The 19,848-nt window shown below is 37.8% G+C and overlaps 1 protein-coding gene across 1 annotated transcript in view; it reads right to left on the reverse strand.

The window, feature by feature from the left end:
- LOC149798648 (low-density lipoprotein receptor-related protein 1B-like) overlaps positions 1-19,848 on the reverse strand; it is a 131,669-nt gene that overhangs the window by 93,868 nt on the left and 17,953 nt on the right. Inside the window, exon 2 of the mRNA XM_089957484.1 lies at positions 1,975-2,250. Coding sequence (XP_089813610.1) covers positions 1,975-2,250 — 276 coding nt within the window. The remainder of the gene's footprint in view (positions 1-1,974; positions 2,251-19,848) is intronic.

The raw sequence follows: 19,848 nt of genomic DNA on the forward strand, positions 1-19,848 counted from the left end.
ACACCAGTATCTTCTCCCATCCTTTTTTCATCTAAAACATTCAATTTGGAGCATCTCATACAGCCAGGCACTGATGATAGGCAGTATTTGCCACAGCGACGAAACATTCCTAAAAAGATCTAAAGAGTTATCCGAACATTTGCTAAACCAAGGCTACGACAAAAACATGATAGAAGAGGCAATACAGAAGGCTAAACCAACAAACCGCAATGGCCTACTTAAATATAGAGAAAAGGAAAAGGTTGATGTGATAACATTTATCTTGACTTACTATCCAGACAACCTCAAGGTAGAAAGAATCATCCAGAAACACTGGCCCATCATGGAATCTTGTGAAACACTAAAGTTAATCCTCCCGAACAAACCAGCAATAGTTTACTGCGAACCGGAAACCTCAAAGGGATCCCAGTCAGTGTCGCTAACGCCAATCAAAAGCCAAAACCATCCTGCAAATCTGGTACCTGTGGTTATAAATGATGCAAAACGTATTCAAATATGCTAGAGACCTGCAGATTCTCAAGCACAGGGACGAGCCAAAAGTTGAATTTACATGTTGCAAGCAGAACGTTCAAGGCAGATAAGGTAATGTACCTTGTTACATGTAAGATCTGCGGACTTCAGTATGACGAATAAACTTAAAAGCTACACAAAAGGTTCAGTCTTTACTAATTTGATTGGATGAAGAAGAAGCTTTACAGAAGTCTAGTTGCAGAACACTTTTTCCCCCTGGCCACACCTTCAGTGACGTAACACTAATTGCAATTGCTCACAACCCTAACTGGAGTTATGAAACCAGGAAAGAAAAGGAATTTATAATTTATTGGATACGCACCCTTAGAACACTGAAGAGGCCTAAACCAAGAAGACAAGTAGAAGACAACCATGCATAGACGAAATCATCATCTGTTTAAAGCCAATCCATAGTCATTTAAATAATTATTTAATTTTGCTCATTAGTCACTCACTCACGTATGGTTACTACTCAAAGAATGAAATATTCAGGATATACTTTGCGGTCACGCCAATTTACACAACAACCAGATGATTATATGGCTCATCCATTTGTAGGACATTATAAATTAGTGTGCAACATCATCATCCAAGTTGAAGCCAACTAGTCGAAATCTTTAAGTCAAGCTTTAATTCCAGTAGAAATAGTTATTAAAATGGTAAATATTTCAACGTATTCAAAGCTTTTGCTTTTGTTGTTTGTCTTGTCTGTTTTATGTATGCGTTGAAAAAGACTCATTTAGAAAACGCTAAGGCTATTAATAAACTATTTTTTCACTGTTTGTTGCCAGTTTATTGCACTGACTTTAATAATTTCCTGACAAACGCGAACCGTTGCGGGATCCAGTGCACTTGAAAAAATTGTTATTCGACATATAATTTGTATTCTTTATATATATATATATACATATATATATATATATATATATATATATATATATATATATATATATATATATATATATATATATATATATATATGTGTGTGTGTGTGTGTGTGTGCAAAATCCAGCGTATTTGTTATATTCTTATGATGGTGTAATTGCAGAAGCAGGAAATAACAATTATCTTAAATGATAGAAGATGTTGCCTTACTGTCATTTAAGTTCTTGTCATTTACTGAAGTAGGTAATTCTAAGAAGTGTGCTTGGTAGAGTATAATATTGTTGCTTATCTGCAAAAAGAACCCACCACCCATAGAGTGAAAATCCCAATTGTCAGTCAGAAAATTAAGAAAATTCACTTCAGTGGTCTGTAGTGTTCACTTCGCAAGTCACAAGATCAGATTATTTTTAAAAGTGTTTTTCCATACGTCTTATTAAACAATCTAGTTTCAAAATCAAATAAATGACGAAGAATGCCTTTCTTTCTGAAAAACATGGGTGTTGCCGAAATTAGCAATAGTTAGATTGAATGAGTTGACATGTTTTTGAAAGATTATCTTGAGTAATTCATTATACATACCCGATGACGTTCCTACATGTAATGATATTCCAATTAGTGTAGAAGATGTGACGTTGATGGCAGTAATGGTATTTAATCCCGCTTCGCTGAATATGACCATCTTTCGGTCTTCTCGAAGAATAAATGAAATTCCTCTGGTGTTACGGGTGAACAATAAATCGTATGCAACCAGTTTGCTATAATTGATGAAATTATGTTTCCCCCAATCTTCGAGCCCCGAAAACACGAGAAGCTGGTTCTTGTGAGTTGACATGACAAGACTCCTGTTGGGAATCACTGGAAGAAAGAATTTTAAGATTATAGGGTCACTTAATTTCATTTTTAAAGACATTTGTGATTAAACATTTTTTCTACACGCAGAAAGACTAGTTTCCATAAATATATTAAAATACATTTTGATTGCATGAAGTTTTGAAGATATATTGGAGGATCAGATTTCCTTCGTGGAATATCTAAAGTACGTTTGCTGTATCTCGTAATATTTATTGCACAGTAGGTTGCAAATGTGTGCAAATACAAAGGAATTTGCAATAACGTCTACATTACCTTTTGTGTGAGGAATATCCAATTGGAACACATATCGGTAGAAATGTAAAAACATTAATGTCCTAATAAATGAATATCATAGCGTCAAGAGCATGGTAATTCGAGTGAAATGGGTGGCAACTGCAACAATGATTCTCTAATGAAGACCGTCTTTCTTGTACCTTTCTTACAGTGCCGCAATTGCAAGCAATCAACAACCAATTTGCGATACGATCCACATTATTACAATAGGGGTTGCGGATACATGCGTTTGAAACCCCTTTTGTCACACAAAACGTTCTTTGTTGGGGTTATTATAATAGGTGTTTTCACTCAATGCAATGACATCCACTATTGCAAATATAAGTTTCTTTCGATGTTTATTCAACCAGATCAATGATCTATAGAAATGTTGCATACAGGGTATAAAAAGAATATTGTAACTTCATTGCCATAGTTGTATGATTGCACCTGTCAGATTTATTACAAACATGGGTCTTAATTCCATGTCATAACAATGTATGTTGTGTTAAAGTCCATTTTGCTACAATAGGAGTTGCAGTTAAATGCAATTTAAACCATGCTGTAAAAGCAACTTTTTGACCGCACATTCAGATCACGGTCTGATTTATAACAATATGCTTTGCAACAACGTGCAATTTTAACTCCGATTGTAATTTGAGTTTACTTTGAATGGACTCCATATCAGTTTAATTGGTCGTTTCCGCGGGAAATCCAAATAGTCTGCGTTTGTACACAGTATATTTCGCAATACAAAAATCCATAAAGGATATCTGCATCTTTGTCATTAGTCCAAAAATGACCCTCGCCACTATTTTCATTGAGTGAGATGAAAAGCGCCCGTATTTCTGACCCACTGGGATCCCAGAGAAAGGACAGACAGAAAAATCCGACAAGTACACAAATGCATACTCTAAACACGCAGTTAATTGTTATAGCTGTGATAACATGTATGTTTTATCCAACATTTATTGATTCAAGGATGCCTGGTTTTGCTGAAATTGACAAACGTCTCTTTTTTCAAGTGAAAAGTGTACTAGTTTGACTGGTATAAAAGGTGGGTTGGCAGTCTTTCACTCCAAATTCTCCACTGAAGTTAAGATAGTCATTGGATAAATTGTGCATTATCATGAAATAACATTTCATCTATGAATTATAACAAATAATCTCATTAATATATAAAGAAATAACTTTTCGCAAATTTGTAATTTTGAAGGCATATACGCTCTTTATGAAATGCAGTCTTCGCCTTATTGCCTGCCACACATGAGACAATAACACACACACATAAAGACACACACACACACACACACACACACACACACACACATATACTTTGTCCTCAAATCGGGCACACATACTCACTCGTTGACGTTACCCACAGATGCCATTGTGAGAGAAATCATATGGACTTCAATCAAGATCAGTAATCAACAGAAACTCTATTATTATACTACAAAAGGATACTGCCAAACAGTTACACAATTTTCACCTCCTGTGAGTCCACTATTCCCCAGTTCCGTATGTGCGCTAGAGATATAGTTGGTTTTCTATTTCTGCTAGCACATCGTCGAACTTAGACATGTACATTATTTTGTCCGCAATACAAATGGAGTAGAGTTTAATAATTTCAATGAGACTATTTGTGCCACCGCGATAAGTTCTTAATAGAAACGTTTTCGCAAATACAATCGTGTCGAGATTATTTTACCAGCGCCACCAAACACAACAGGTGCAAGATATACATGCACTTCTAAGGTCCCAAGGATTGTTTAAGTCGCCTTCGATTGACTGTGTGCTTTCAGCTCTACACAGAACTACATTCATTATGCCCTAGTTTTGCATACCCAATGCATCTTGCTTTTGTCCAAGAACTGTCCTACAAACAAGCGCATTTTCGTTGAATACCAATCTGGCTCTTTATTTCTCCAGTATTGTGAATGTTGGCTCGACACGTTCGTCGGAGACTTTTATCGCCGTGGGCTTGTCGGTGAACAAAATACTGCTGTGGTAGAAATAATCCATCCGTGTCTTTACAAATGGGTTTGCAGTAAACGATTGAGCGTTTTCACGTGTTCATGCTACAACGCCAAGCTGATTTCTAGTTGGTATTATTATATCAAGGTGATGCCAACTGTCCATTTCTATTTGGCTCTAAACAGGATCATAATTTAGTGTATCCTATGGTTTGTTAACACCACTCGGACTCAGATAGTTGTCAACAAGTGGACAAAATACTATGGCAATTTCCGCTGTCAAGTGGTCCAAATTCGGTAACCTTATTACTTCGGTCAGAATCCATCACTTATATGTAATGATAAACAAAATGTAAAACACAAACACCAAAGACGGTTTAGTACCCGTCCTAATAAACGTTGAGTACTTTGAACCGGATGTCATCTCTAGCAACCAACGACAGTGATATTGTATATATGAACGATTTTAAAATATTATTCTCTATTAACGGCACCCTTTACTGCTGGTCTACCATGCCTGTCACTATTTGTCACTATGTCACTAGTTGCATTGCATTATACTTGCCACTAAAGCCGGCTGTGACCAAAACACAATATTCATACTCGCTCAACGTTAACTTGTGAGGATTATGTGTATCAAAGCCATCGCCGACGGCATTGCAAACAAGTCGGGTCGGCCAATTTACGACGACTTCAGATTTTATCTCTCTTAGCTTAACAGCGTGCTCCCGAATATGTCCCATGAAGATAATGTGCGCAGTGGTAAAGTTAACTCTGGGATCTGCTCATCCACGTAATGTTTTGTTGTAGCATGACCATCGTCAACATAGTCTTTCATAACAGCAATCGACATACTCGAGTTTTTATTTCCCCCGATTTTGCTGATTTCGGCCACGTACTTTGCAACAGCGCCTCATATCTTAATAAAATACTGAACATCCACCTTACATGATCGCATTTTTTCACTTCTATCTTCAGAAATCACAAAACTTGACCGCCTCAATGTGAACAACAACCCGGCTGTTAATCTCAATCAAATCCGCTATGGTGGCAAAACTAGACAGACCAGCATCTGCGCGGCATGAGGTAGTTGATACCAAACGTCCGTAAATATTAGCAGGCATTGTTTATACTTTTAAGCATAATTTCTAAGTGATAATGTACAATCATCGAGAGCTTGTGGTGTTGGCCGACGCTCAAATGCAGACAACACTTTAACAAAAAGATACCCGTATATTGGGTTTTCAAACAGTTTGCAACATCAGAGTTGACTAAAACAGTGATAGTCCGCCGCCCCAGGTTAATAGTCAACAACATTACCTTTTGGTGCAAGCCCGTACAAGTTTAAATACAAAATATATTAAGACGTCATTATGTATGCAACCCAACGAGTTCCATACCGTGTTGTCAAGTCCAGGGTGACGATGAATGCTTCCCTTGTGCATGGAATTATCGATGGACTTTTATCACTCGCATAGAGGTCATCAATGGTAGGAGTTTCATCTATTTGTGGAAAAAAATTCAACCGTATACGATTTACTTCTTGGCGACGAAAAAAGCGCTGATGTAAACACTACGAGTACATCTAAACACGGTTGATCGTCCGCCCACGGCTAAATTATGTACAAACGACTCCACATTAAACATCAAATCATTTTCAACAGTTTACTTTCCCCTGATTCAGCGGGGTTAACATTTAATGCACGAGCTGAGTTTTGAAACATGTCACCGTGCTTGGATAGTTTGAGCTTTGCCTGCTCATAAAAATCGATGGCAGCGAATTTTCTCTTTTGTGATGACATGGTGGATATCGCTTGTTGCGTAAGATAATGAAGTTTTCAAAATGTTTGCAATGCGAAATAAAAACGCGTACTACAAATTCCAGGTGTGTTCAAAGACGTAATGGCAGAGTTGCGATTGCTGAAACTCGTGTTTGTTGTGGAGCAAAGAAGTTCACGCTAGTGAATACCTCCACCAAGAAACGCACACGCTGAGTTAAAATAAGTCGATGGAGACGAAAAGCATTTGTAGGCGGTAACTGCAAATTGTTCCCACGGATACAGATCTACCGCCAATGTTCGTTATTAAATCACAAGGTGACTTACATTCGCGTAGTGGCGGTAGGCGTACATGGTGATTCCATCATGGAATATCCACCGTTTGGTGTCATGCTGAGACAAACTTTAATTAAACAATACACACCCGTCCGGTGTTTCTTTGACCGAACCAGATTTACCATGTGTGCGAATTCGTATCGCTGATGAAGACATTCCAGCTATATATATATATATATATATATATATATATATATATATATATATATATATATATATATATATATATATATATATATATATATATATATAATTTCTTTCGTTTTACTAATGTTTTACAGGATCGAACCACAACAGAATACAAAATGGGGAGCAAATATTTCTCCATAAGCTTGCCCGAGCATTCACTTTTAAATTAACCAACAAGATTTTTATATTCATTACTAAACAGTGTATGATCACTGTCATACAGGTTTCATAGTCATTTACCAGTGATGCGTCATCCATATCAGCATAACGTCAACCAGCACAGACGCTCAAAAGTAGGCGTTGTCAGCTTATGCTTTTATTTTTTAATGTTCGCGGCAATGAGTTGACCATCCGAGATCTTTCGACACTCGAATGCCGCTAGGTCAACAATAAGCCCTTAAGACTTCTCTTGTTCGCCATCACAGACAAGGTCGTCGTCATGACGTTCCAAAGATTCCAGATGGTCTAGCCAAGCACAGATTTGTTAATGAATTTGAAGACATCGTTTTCAAACGCGTTTGTGACCTTGGTGCACAGATCCATATTGATTGAAATGTAAGGGGCCATCCATGCGCTCTGACAAAACATAAACATCCCGATGGTGTCAGTGACACATGCATACCCAATCGCAGAAATAATTGCAAATTGCGTATATAATGTACATAGTTGTTTTAGTTCTCGGGTTAGGTACTAGCTTGGTAGATTCTGTATACTTGCGCCCAGTATAATTTATAATTTTAGATACGGGGCAACATAGCGAGGGGCACCGACAGCAGTTCCAGTGCTAGCGAATAAAGATTATAAGATTTCTGAAATTCGTCCAGATACTCCTGGTCAATTCCATAAAAGTATCTGATATCACTGTTACAGTCGTACGTATGAATATGTACGCTCTCAGAATTGACACACTGAAACCCTCCAATAGGCATGGACTGCATCCTTGCTAAGACATAAAGAGTGTTAGTATTGAGGTACATAATGTAACTGCTTCGGGCAGTAGGGTCATATCCGTACATGTTTGGGTTGTAGGCACGCGCGTAGCAGTGACTAGACATGGAGATCCATTAAACAGATGTTGAACTATGTCTAGTTATCATCTACAACTTGTCATGGTTAGTGGCACCATATCGACTGTTGCTTGTAAAACAATCATTGCCACCTTACCGACCAGAATGTCTAGGTTGAAATTCACCTTAACGAGTCAGTGAACTTCAGTTACACAACCTAAAGGTTATGTATTTGATCTTGTGTTGGGGATTACAATTGTTGGTGCTTTTGATGCTGCTACAATTAATTGCATTATTAAGTGGCCATCATACCCATGCAGGTTATGAAGCACCACAGGGATTGTTCCTCTCTACATACCAGTAATGTGATAATGACCACGCAGATTGGTATCAGTGGATAAAAAAAAACGCGATCACAGATCTAGTAATGAGTGGCCGCGGTAAACTCTATATTATCATTAGTCATAATCATGTTCGTGGTGGAGGAGAGCTGTTTCCTGAAGCAATGCGCAGTTACTTCAACTGAGTCCTGAGCACGATACAACGATGTTGACGCAGTTTACCTGTGACATCTGATTACAGTATAAGAAAACCCGGTTGGGACTTGTTCAGCTATTTGCATTGCATCGTTAAAACCTTTGGTTGGTGAAGCAGGAAATGTTAACACATTCTATATATGCGTAGATGATATTCAGTACATTCATTGTTCGTTGCACTGCTGTTATTTCCAGAATATTTAACCAAATTCAGGCATGATAGTGTTTACTATGTCATTTATTATTCGTGAAAACGTTTTGATCCACACACAATGACATTGCTTCACGACCGTGTCACAAAAACAAATCAATACTGAACGTATGTTTATATCGCTAGCAGACTATACTCCATGCCTTTTGTACAAGAAAATTCATTAACAGCTAAGCCAGGATTACGTTGTTTAAAGTTACTGATATCAGTTGTCTGTATGGGAACTTGAGGTTACCAAACTGAAATTCACCCAGATGTGGTTTATGATTCAAAGTTTGTAAATGGTTATCGCTCGCGGGATACAATGCAGGTATGACCGTCTATTCAAGACATCAATCGTCATCATGTTTGATAGTAATAATAGCACACCGCAGAATAGATGATGTCGTCAAAATGTAACTCAACGCATTGGTTTGATAGTATGATGCCAGCATTAGATACAGTCACAAATTCTTTCAAAGTATTATACTCATCAATGTATGAACTGTTCGCCAAAAAATGATGTGTTCCTCTTAGTTGTAATTGTCATCGATCTTACGTCATTAAATTGACTTTCGTTTTTCATATGACTAAACTAAAGCTTTGTTGTTCTCCTCAATTTGTAAGAAAGATATTTTCCGCCAGTGTTACTCAAACCTGCAATCTTGTGATCAGCATTAAAACTCTGTATCTAGCTTGGCCACCTCGCACACTTGACAAATAAATGAAAAACCTCAGACTTGGAACTACGAGGTTGATGGAAAGACAATTGCGTGCGCATCCTCGCTGCAATTAGACATCGTGAAAGCTACGTCATTTTGAATTACTATTCCATGGCATATTATATACATATTCATACATGAACCCATGTAATGGTAAACGTACATAGAATTGGAGTTCTCTAAAATATTTGATAGCACTTCCACCGACCAATAATTTTAGTAGCATTCAACTCTGTCGTGCATCGATTGGACTGGCTCTAGTATGAGAATAAGAAATGTATAATTTTGCGTTGAGATATTTTCACGCCGAAATAATACATTTCGTGATTATGTAAACTTTTCCTATGAGAACTGAAGGACATGCGACACATCCTTATACAAGAGCCGGTCCCAATATGCTAAGAAATACAGAGTCTGTATGCAGACATTGACCGGTCTGGCAGCACTGCATATATTGATTGGTCTGCGCTAAAAACTACACTCATGTTCAAAGAGTTTGCCTTTTATACATTTCCATACCCATGTTCAATTATTGTTCCTGCTCGAGCATTGGTCCAAAGCGTGTATGTACGTCTTGTAGAGACTTTGTGGACCTTGTTGTTCTTGTTGACCGCGTCTTGAATCCCACATGACTTTCCTCTTGAATGGACACAAGTGGAGATCATTCACGCGTGGACTGGTGCGCGTGATATGAAGGCGGAGTCATGGTGGATAGAAGGCTTTTAGTTAAATTAGTAAACAAAATACAAAACCGCTATAGCCATGCTAATGATGGTGATTAAAAATAAACGTATCATCAAAACGAAAGTTATATGTTTAATCGTTTTACTATTTGAGTAAAGTACCTCATTTTTCACTATTTGAGTGAATACATCATTTTACTATTTAGGTAAAACACATCATTATTTTTTATCGTTTGAAATTACCGTGAATCATTTTTACTATTTGAGTAAAACATGATTGCTTTCGTGGTGTGAAATTACTGTGAATCATTAACCTTTGTCCTTGTACTGTGTAAAGTCATTTTCTTGTATACACATTTGTTACATTATTAGATTCGTGCAGTTGTGTCAGTTAGTCTAATACTTGGATCTTATACACGCATGGATTAATCATAATTCCTTTTTTCAACTGAGTCATTCATCAATGAACTTTGTAATTATATCACCATCAAGAGTGTTCTATTATAAATCCGAAATCCAATCCGGTTATCTTTCTTCCAATGGATCTATATATATATGCTTAGAGGGCAGCGCAATCCTGTTTATATGGTGACCAATAATAGTTAGAGATGGCAAAATACTAAAACGAAGAAAAAATGAAATATTTGGTTCAAATCAAGTACCAAGAATAGAAGGTAATTACGCTTATTAATGTACTGTTAGAACTGAATAATAGCCCCTCCCCATTTCATTTTATATGAAAATAAAAATAAAAGCAAAGCAGAAAACATCATGTAGGAAAGATACTTAAGATTTAGATAGGGAGCGGGACATTTCCTCAAAAATATATCCGTGACAAATATCACGTTTTGGCCAATAACAAATTACAGTTGACAACCATTTTTGTTGTTGGAAGTACAGTTAATCGCACGTGATCTTGACTGAATATGGTTCCTCCTGTCACGAAGGTTATCTCTATTAATCAAACATCTGTTTTAAAAAGTCATATGTTTGTGATCCCGTGCATTAATGCATATTACAAATAATCACCTTCCCAGAGTCCACAGCTTAGAATGGATTTGCTCTATATCTGAACATTCGCCCATCAATCAAGTGGCACGGTGATCTTAGACCATCATCGTACATTATCAATATAAAACAGAGTAAATATGATTGCCAGATATGACAACATGCAAGGCTAGAAATTGGTTGTGCATACCCAAAAAATTGTCATTAGGCATTTTCGCTTAATTTGAAAAAATGCTGTAACTATGGTGGTGTGGAGATGTACCATAAAGCTGCATTAACTTAAGATGAACATAATTACGGCAGTTCCTGATAGTAATAGCACCTATTATACAACATAACTACGGCAGTTCCTGATAGTAATAGCACTTATCATACAACATAATTATGGCAGTTCCTGATAGCAATATCACTTATTATACAACATGACTACAACAGTTCCTGATAGTAATAGCACTTATTATATAACATAATTACGGCAGTTCCTGATAGTAATAGCACTTATTATACAAGATAACTACGGCAGTTCCTGATAGCAATAACACTTATTATACAACATAACTACATCAGTTCCTGATAGTAATAGCACTTATTATATAACATAATTACGGCAGTTCCTGATAGTAATGCACTTATTATACAAAAGAGAAACGTAATCAGTGCTTAAATAATTTTCCCACACTAATACTGTTTCTTGCTCTCAAGGTAAATATTATAATCCACAGACTTAACCGTATTTGCCAATAATGTAAATCTTCGAAACATTAGTGTAATTTACGGATGGACAAAACCGTAGAACAATAGCTTCGTTTGTGGTGAAGGTTTAAGTTTGGCAAAAACAATGTTTGGGAAAATCACTTTATGCATAGATACTCGTTGAATTCAATATTCGTTAGTACCCTTCTGACAATGAGTTGGTTTCATTATTGTTATAAAGTGCACAACAGATAAGAGTTATTTTCTCTGTGGAATTTACTCATACGCCTTTTTGTATGGTATCTATTAAATTCTATGCCATACGGTTGTACCAAAGTCATTGGTATCGCTGTGACATTTCGCCGTATATTTGCAGCTTGAATTCTTGCACATTGTTATGAACTACACTTTCACGCTTCAATGATCACTTTGAATATATGATTTTAGCTCCTGTACTGAGTCTACTGTAAAGACATGCACTACAAAATAAAGACTAGGTAGAGTAATAGGATAGTATAAGTCTAGATAACAAAGCGTAATTCAAACACGGCCTATAACTGTTGTTAAATTTAAATAACAAAGATGTATTCCACTTAGATTAATTATAAATGAATATATCTGATTTATGGAATTTGTGTTAAAGAATGATATGCATAGGACATGCACACTATATGCATGGGGAAGTTTAAAACGGTCTTAAACATTACTGAGATGTACAACAATGTTCTTAATAGCGAACGTCAATGCATCCTCTCAGAATATTCCCCATGCATCTCAACACACATTCTCAGTCTAATTCTTAAACTATTACATGACATTTATATTCACTTCATACAATGAGAAACTGCACTTCCAGCCGCTTAACGGTTTTCAAATAGTCTGCCCATCAGCGAATCTTTGATAACGGGATTCAGACGAATATCATTTGGAAATAATTCAGTTGTATGGAGAATGTGATGATGTTTTGAATGCTGTGCTCTTATAGGAAGTCTGTCACGGCGGCGGATTTATGTGTCATTCTGTTGTCATTGAGTACACTTGATTTACAGGTATGCACACGTATTTCGAAAGTGTTCCACAACGCTTGGCAATACTGTCGAGGCAAAAAAAAGGCCCAATGATAAAGGAGAAGTCAGGCACCGGTACCAGGATGCCATACATAATTTATATGGCAATTTGCATTTTGTTCAATTTGATGTTTGATTCAGAGGATATTTCTGACTCTATTATATGAGAAAATTTATAAACGTAATATTGACCCCACACAGACCAGGATTCCCATTAATAACAATTTTGATATATTTCAGAAAAAGCTTAACTCTTATTTTAAGTATAAAGCTTGATATTTTTAAACGAACTTAACATTTTAGAGAAAAATCCAGCGAGATTTACAGCACGTGACTTAATAAGCTCTGCTTGAAATTTGGAACAACAACAAACATTTTGCTATTTTCCTGATTTCAGCAAAATATTTTTAGGTTTGTTTTCAGCGGGGTGGTCTTTGGATAAAATTACTATATAATGAAGTGAATGGAAACGTTCTTAGGGGAATACAGAACTTATATAAAGAGATGGAATCTAGTGCAATGTATGCAGGTGAATAATCGGGTTTCCTCTACATTATTTGCAGGTAAGAAAATGATAAAAGATCTCTCAAGTTTTAGTCTCAGTCTATGATCTTCAATTATTTTATTTACGCAGCATCATTGCCTTAGATATGCATTGAATCGTCTAGTCATGTAGCTAATCTCAAAATGGTGATATTTATAAACGGGTTTTATGCACTAAAATCATCCTGCGTCTGGTCTGTCCGTGCCATCTTTTTCCTCAAGCTTCAATCAACAATCCTCAAGCTGTCAGGACTAATATTGGGAAAATACTGAATTATTTGTACATGGAAGAATGGCGAACGAAGTATGTGAATAGTCTTCTTAAATGGAACATTAATATGTCAAACAAGACTTGAATTTTGAAGATTAGTTAAAATATAGTATAAAGTCATAAACTGGAACTTGTAATCTTAAGTTACACGCTGACTGAGGGTGCTGTGAAAATATGATATGATATTATGTTTGAACCATGTAAAAGAGCCGAAGAGCGGAATTATATTTTTTTTTTGGTATCATATATCTAAGGAATCATATCAATTCTCTGGACTCCAATATTTAGTATAGATCCACATTGGCATAGCAGTATGATCTGTTCTCTACAAAATACAAATTAAAACTTACGAATTTATATAACTTTATTAAAATACTGGAAAAATTAAGTAGATAAATACTTTCCGCACTTTGAGAAAATTGCTTACAACTTGCAATTACCAAGAGCATTGTACTATATTATTACAAATTGTAGTGATCGGCAAAATTAGTGAACTCTAAATTGCTGATTATGATGTGGTTAAGGGTAATGAGATGGTACCTGAAGCACATAGACAAATGTTTGGGGATCGAAGAAAAGAAACTGTACAAACCCTAGTCGAGTTTGGACGAACAAAACAACAATTATTTGATAGGTGGTTCTCAAGAAAACCGTTGAATGAAATAACTCGTATTAGTTGAACTGTTTACAAATTGCGTCCATAGCGATGTCAAGAACTATCTTGATGGAAAGAAGGTGGAAAAATTGGAAAACTAATTCTCTCACAGCTTAGAAAGTTTCATCTGTCATTATATCTTCCTCTCATTAGCTTTTGGATAAAAATCCCATCTCAGTCTCATATGAGTCTTCCACATCTTAATCTGGCACAACTTTTAGAAATCCAAATTTTGAAAAAGACTGAAAAATTTTGAAAAAGACTGATCAGAAATCTTTATATCTTCCTACGTACACTTATTGTAAAACCAAAATGATACGTCATTTATGATTGCTCAGGTTGATACCTAAGCAACAAAATAAAGACAGAGCTATTATGAGTGTTCTTGTTTCTAAGAGATCAAAATCAGTTTTGTAGTGGAAACAATATATTAGTTGGGTCAAACAAACCCAAGTCTGGTTCTATTTTGGAGGATTATAAACCATTCATGACGAAAGGTTCTATATCAATTATTGGCGGTTCTGCCAAACCAATTCTATGAAAATATTACGGAATAGAGGAGCTTCGCAAAGTATTTTGCTAGCAGGTACTTTGGTGGCTCTGTCTGAGAAGTCTTCTTCCACTGAGTTGTTCGTATTCAATGAGTCGATTGCGGCTTTGTGTATGCGTCAACTTGTCATCAGATTTAGTTTCAGAACCCCTGACTGTCGGAAACTTTCTTACTTTGCCTATTGAGGGTATTCGTTTATGAGTTTGCAATGACCTAGCTGGAGATAAGGACCTAGTTTATCCATTTGTATCTGACAAGCCTTATTTGCATAAAACAAACTGATCATATTAAGAGTAAAAATTCTGATTGATATGATGTTTGTTCAGTTACCAGACCTATGGTAAAAAGATCTCTTAAGAATGATGCTGATTAGGAAATTATCCATTTAACTGACACATTTACTGGTCAGACTTTTGATGAGGTTAAGTTTACTCAATCAATAGTCATTGACCACAATGGTCCTTTCTGTACTCATCATTATCTCTATTCTAATCGGGTGAGAAAAGACAACCAATCGTTTTCGAACAGGAACAAGATCCAGGAACAAGATCCGAGGGCTATAACCGACCCACTAGTATAATATAAGGGGATACATTAGCGACAATGGGAATTAGCATTACAGACCCCCCCCCCCGGGAACGATTAGCGACAATGGAAATTTAACATGGAGAAAAATCGTGGGTCAGATTAGCGACAAGGGGAATTAACATGGGGAATAAATCGAGTTTGGGATTTTTTTTTTTTTTAAAAGTTTATTTAAATTTAAATTTAAATTTAAATTTAAAAAAGGGGTAGGCAATTGCAAGGCTATCTCTTTTCGAGAAATATGGCTGGCCCTGAAAAGGGCATTTGGGTTTATGTTAATATTAATATTAACATAGATGACATCTGTCACATCTTCTTCTTCTTAAGCTCCTTCTAACTGCCGGTCCATACACAAGTACCCTCTTGAGACATCCTTGTCTTTCTATGTAAACTCTCCTCATCCATAGACTAGTATCTGTCCAATCAACAACAGTCCACTTGGACCTGACATACATGAGCATGTCCGTCCTAAACATCATGGAAGACACAAGGGTGGATGACTCAACTGTGGTCCACATATTGAAGCGACGAGAATAGGTGAATCAATGCAGTGAACTGCGCTTATTTATAGGTACAGGAAGGATTGAAACGGATTGAATTCATTCACCAATCCGAACACGCGTTACAAAATTCAGTCAGCTCGCATCCAATCCGAAGAGAGCAGTCTGTGACGTCACGTGGTCTATATAGATTCGTTAGCGCTTGTGTGCAGTCAATCTATGCGACAGTGATTCAACATGACGGAAACTCAGAAAACGATCCATTGGGGTGCACCAGCAGGGGAGACTGCCCAAGGGAACCCGGACTTACTTTCAGAAGAGGTACATTGGGATTTTGTGGATTTTCTTACCTCGTAAGAAGTTGTTCCGGAACCTTCGTTACCTTCTTCATTACCGCAAGTGGAGAATTTTAGACAGAGACAGAAAGAAGAATTGGAGAAATTTATGCAACGACAAAAGGAAGCGGAACAAGCTTTTCTCCTACAGCAACAGTAACAGCAACAAGAAGAGGTAAGAAAAAAAAACAACAGCAACAACAGCAAGAAGAAGTAGCAGCAAAGAAACAAGAGGGTGAAAATCAAATGGCCACGGTACTGTTGGACATTTTAGCGGAGTTAAGAAGTCTGAAACAAATGTATCAGACTTCTTTATCACGACCGAAGAGAATACGACCTTCCCGAGCTAAACACGCCAACCCTGTGACTAAGCCTATCGTACCACCCTTAGTGATTTCAACCCAATCATCAGAAGTAGGCTTTGGCCGTGGCAAAGGCTTAAGGCAGTTAAAGTTGATTGGTTAAACTCACTCATACACCATAAAGAAAAAGGCCCTTTTCAGGGCCACCCACATTTCTCGAAAAGAAATACAATTTCAATTTGCCAATAACTCAAAAATCAACAAAAAAACCCCACCCATTTTACCCTTATAGTACGTGTCTGTGTATGAGTGCGTGAGTGTAGCTTCTTATTTTAAAATCAAAACTCAAAGACACTTACCTTATATCATTCATTTATTCTTTTATCCATTGTTACAATCCAATTCACAATTCACCACAGAATACTTTAATAAAAAGTTCATTGACTTCTTCTTTCTCCTTGTTTAGTCTCTCTGTTTTTTGAATTTCTTCACCGTTTTTTCCTCATTTTCTTCCCTTCTTCTTTTCTTCTCCTGTTTCTTTGCTTCTTTTAAATAGAATTGTCTTCTTTCTTCCTCTTCTTCCTCTGAAGAATCCCTCTCTTTTTTCGAAGAATCCCTCTCTTCTTCCGAAGAATCCCTCTCTTCTTCTGAAGAATCCTTCTTTTCTTCTGACTCCTCTTGTTTCTTTTTTGGGCAATCTGGAGACCAATGTCCTTTTTCTTTGCAATAATAACAGGTATCTTGACTTTTGTCTTTTTTAGCCCCTGTTTTTGTTCTTTTTTGACGGTCTGGACACTCTGAAGACCAATGCCCTTTCTTCTGACAGATATAGCAAGTATCTTGACTTTTATCTCGAAAGGAAGGAGAGTAGTCCGTCGGCTGGTCTGAAGAGAATTTTCTAATGACCCCTCGCAAAGCTCTGACGAAACGTTCCATCTGGGTAGTCTCTTCCATCGTTGTGCTCGGTTTGAGAGTGAAATGAATAGTGAAAGGACAAGACACACACCCTTTTTATATGCGCTGGTTTGCCATGACTATAAATTAGTCTATGGTGTTTAAACTTGAGTCATTTGACGTTTTGCACTCAAGATGAAACGATCCCATTCATTTGAGAAGAAAGAAGAAGAAAGTAAGAGGCAGAAACGTGATCTATCGCCTCGTACCAGGGCTGAAATCTTGGCACAAATTCATGCCAGTGATTTTGAAGAGGACATGAGTGAACCAGAATTTGAAACCTCTAAACCAAGTTCACCACCCTTAGTCAATCCTGAAAAATACTATTCCATTCGAGAGACGGAAAAGCGCTCCTCTAGAAAATTTAGAACCACGGCTTACACCTACACGGTGAAGTTTAAAGATTTCAAGTCCGACGTACCCTTGGAGAAAGCAGAAGGGTTCATCACCGAGATGTGGGATTCTTTGCTCACCGCACTCAAGCGACAATGTCAAGCCAAAGAAGACGATCGCTTGACACTATCCATAGATCACGACGGTTTGAAATCCCCTGTTTGGATCGAGTTTAGCAGACCCGCAGAACTAACCCCTTCCAAAGTCATGGACAAGATTCAACACGTACAACAATCTAATGACCAGTTTGACATCACCGATGGTAAAGCCACACTGAAAATGGCTCACGTCTCTTCTACTCAAGGGACAGGACGCAAAAAGATGTTATTGGTGGACGACCTTCGCAACACCAAAAAGAGTCTCGTCCGAATTAACAACCCTCAAGACCAGATGTGTTTAGCCCGTGCCATCGTGGTGGGACGAACCTATGCCAACAAGAACGACACGGTAGAATGGAAAAGAACCTGGAAAACTATTCAACGATGCGATCGAGCCAAACAACGGAACGAAGCAGAACTCCTGTTACAACAAGCCGGACTGTCCAAAGACACACCCTGTGGCATTCCTGAGATGCAAAAATTGCAAGATGCCCTAGCTCCACGCTACACCTTGAAAGTGCACCCTCAAGAAATACGCGGGCCTCTGTTGTTTCGAGGCCAAGAATTTAAGGACGGAAAATACATTCATGTCTATTATCACGATGATTATTTCGATACCATTACCAGTATTACTGGATTCCTGGGATACGGTTATTATTGTGAGAAATGTGACCATGGTTATAACAATCGAGAGCAACACAAGCATTGTGGAATGAAATGCCCAGGATGTCTGGCCTCTCCACCCTGTCTGAGCGAAGGACCAGTGCCTTGTTCAACTTGTCTGCGCACGTTTGTCAGCTCTACCTGTTACCAACAACATTTGAAGACGCAAGGTTCACAGCAGAAATGCGCTTGTCAACTGCTGAGATTGTGCCCTACGTGTGGACAAGGCATATGTACCAATACCGTCAAGGCACACGTATGTCGAGGAAAGAAAAAATGTCACATTTGTCACCACATCGTCGACTTGGAACACCAATGCTACGTGCAAAAATACCAACCCCCACCAGAGAAAGAGGACGGTCACAAGAAGAAAGGCAATTTCATCTTTTTCGATTTCGAATGCATGCAAGAGACCGGCATTCACATTCCTAATTTTTGCGTGGCTCATCGAGCATGCGAGAAGTGCATTCAAGAACCTATCTTCAGTCATTGCCCTCACTGCAGCAAGATTCCTGGAGGACGTGAAAAAATCTTTCGGGGACCGAACACGCTAGCCGATTTTGCCCGATGGGTCTTAGACCCCATCGACAAGACGTGGAGCCAAGAGGACATCGAATGTTACGGAGATTGTCATCGTCATGCCACGGTGATGGCTCAAAATTTCTCCGGATACGATGGACAGTTTCTTCTCAGATACTATACGGAACAAGGCACCGAACGTCCTAAAGTGATTTTGAACGGAGCCAAAATCATTTTCATGCAAGTGGGACAAGTGCAGTTTAAAGATTCGATGAGTTACTTGGCCATGCCTTTGAGCCGAATGCCTAAAACGTTTGGAATGACAGAAATGGCTAAAGGTTATTTTCCTCACTTTTTCAATACGGAAGCCAATCAACATGCCGTTCTACCCCATTTGCCTGAGGCTCACTATTACGACCCCGACAACATGCGTACCGAACAACGAGAAGATTTCTACGCTTGGTACCAGGCTCATGCCTCGGACCCCTTCGACTTTCAGGAAGAAATGCTAAAGTATTGTCGTTCCGACGTGGACATTTTACGACGTTGCTGTGGAAAATTTCGAGAACTGTTCATGGAACACGGAGGGGTCGATCCTTTGAAAGAAGCTTGCACCATTGCCAAAGCGTGTTGCTTAGTGTACCGGCAACGATTCATGCCTGAAAACACCGTAGCTGTCATCAGTCCTCAAACGACCAACTATGTCAAAGTTCAATACTCGGTCAAAACCCTACGCTGGTTACATTACTTGTGCGACAAGGAAGACAAATGGATT

Source organism: Sinohyriopsis cumingii, chromosome 5 (genome assembly GCF_028554795.1).
Source record: "Sinohyriopsis cumingii isolate HCF-2022 chromosome 5, ASM2855479v2, whole genome shotgun sequence".
Lineage (NCBI taxonomy): Eukaryota > Metazoa > Mollusca > Bivalvia > Unionida > Unionidae > Sinohyriopsis > Sinohyriopsis cumingii.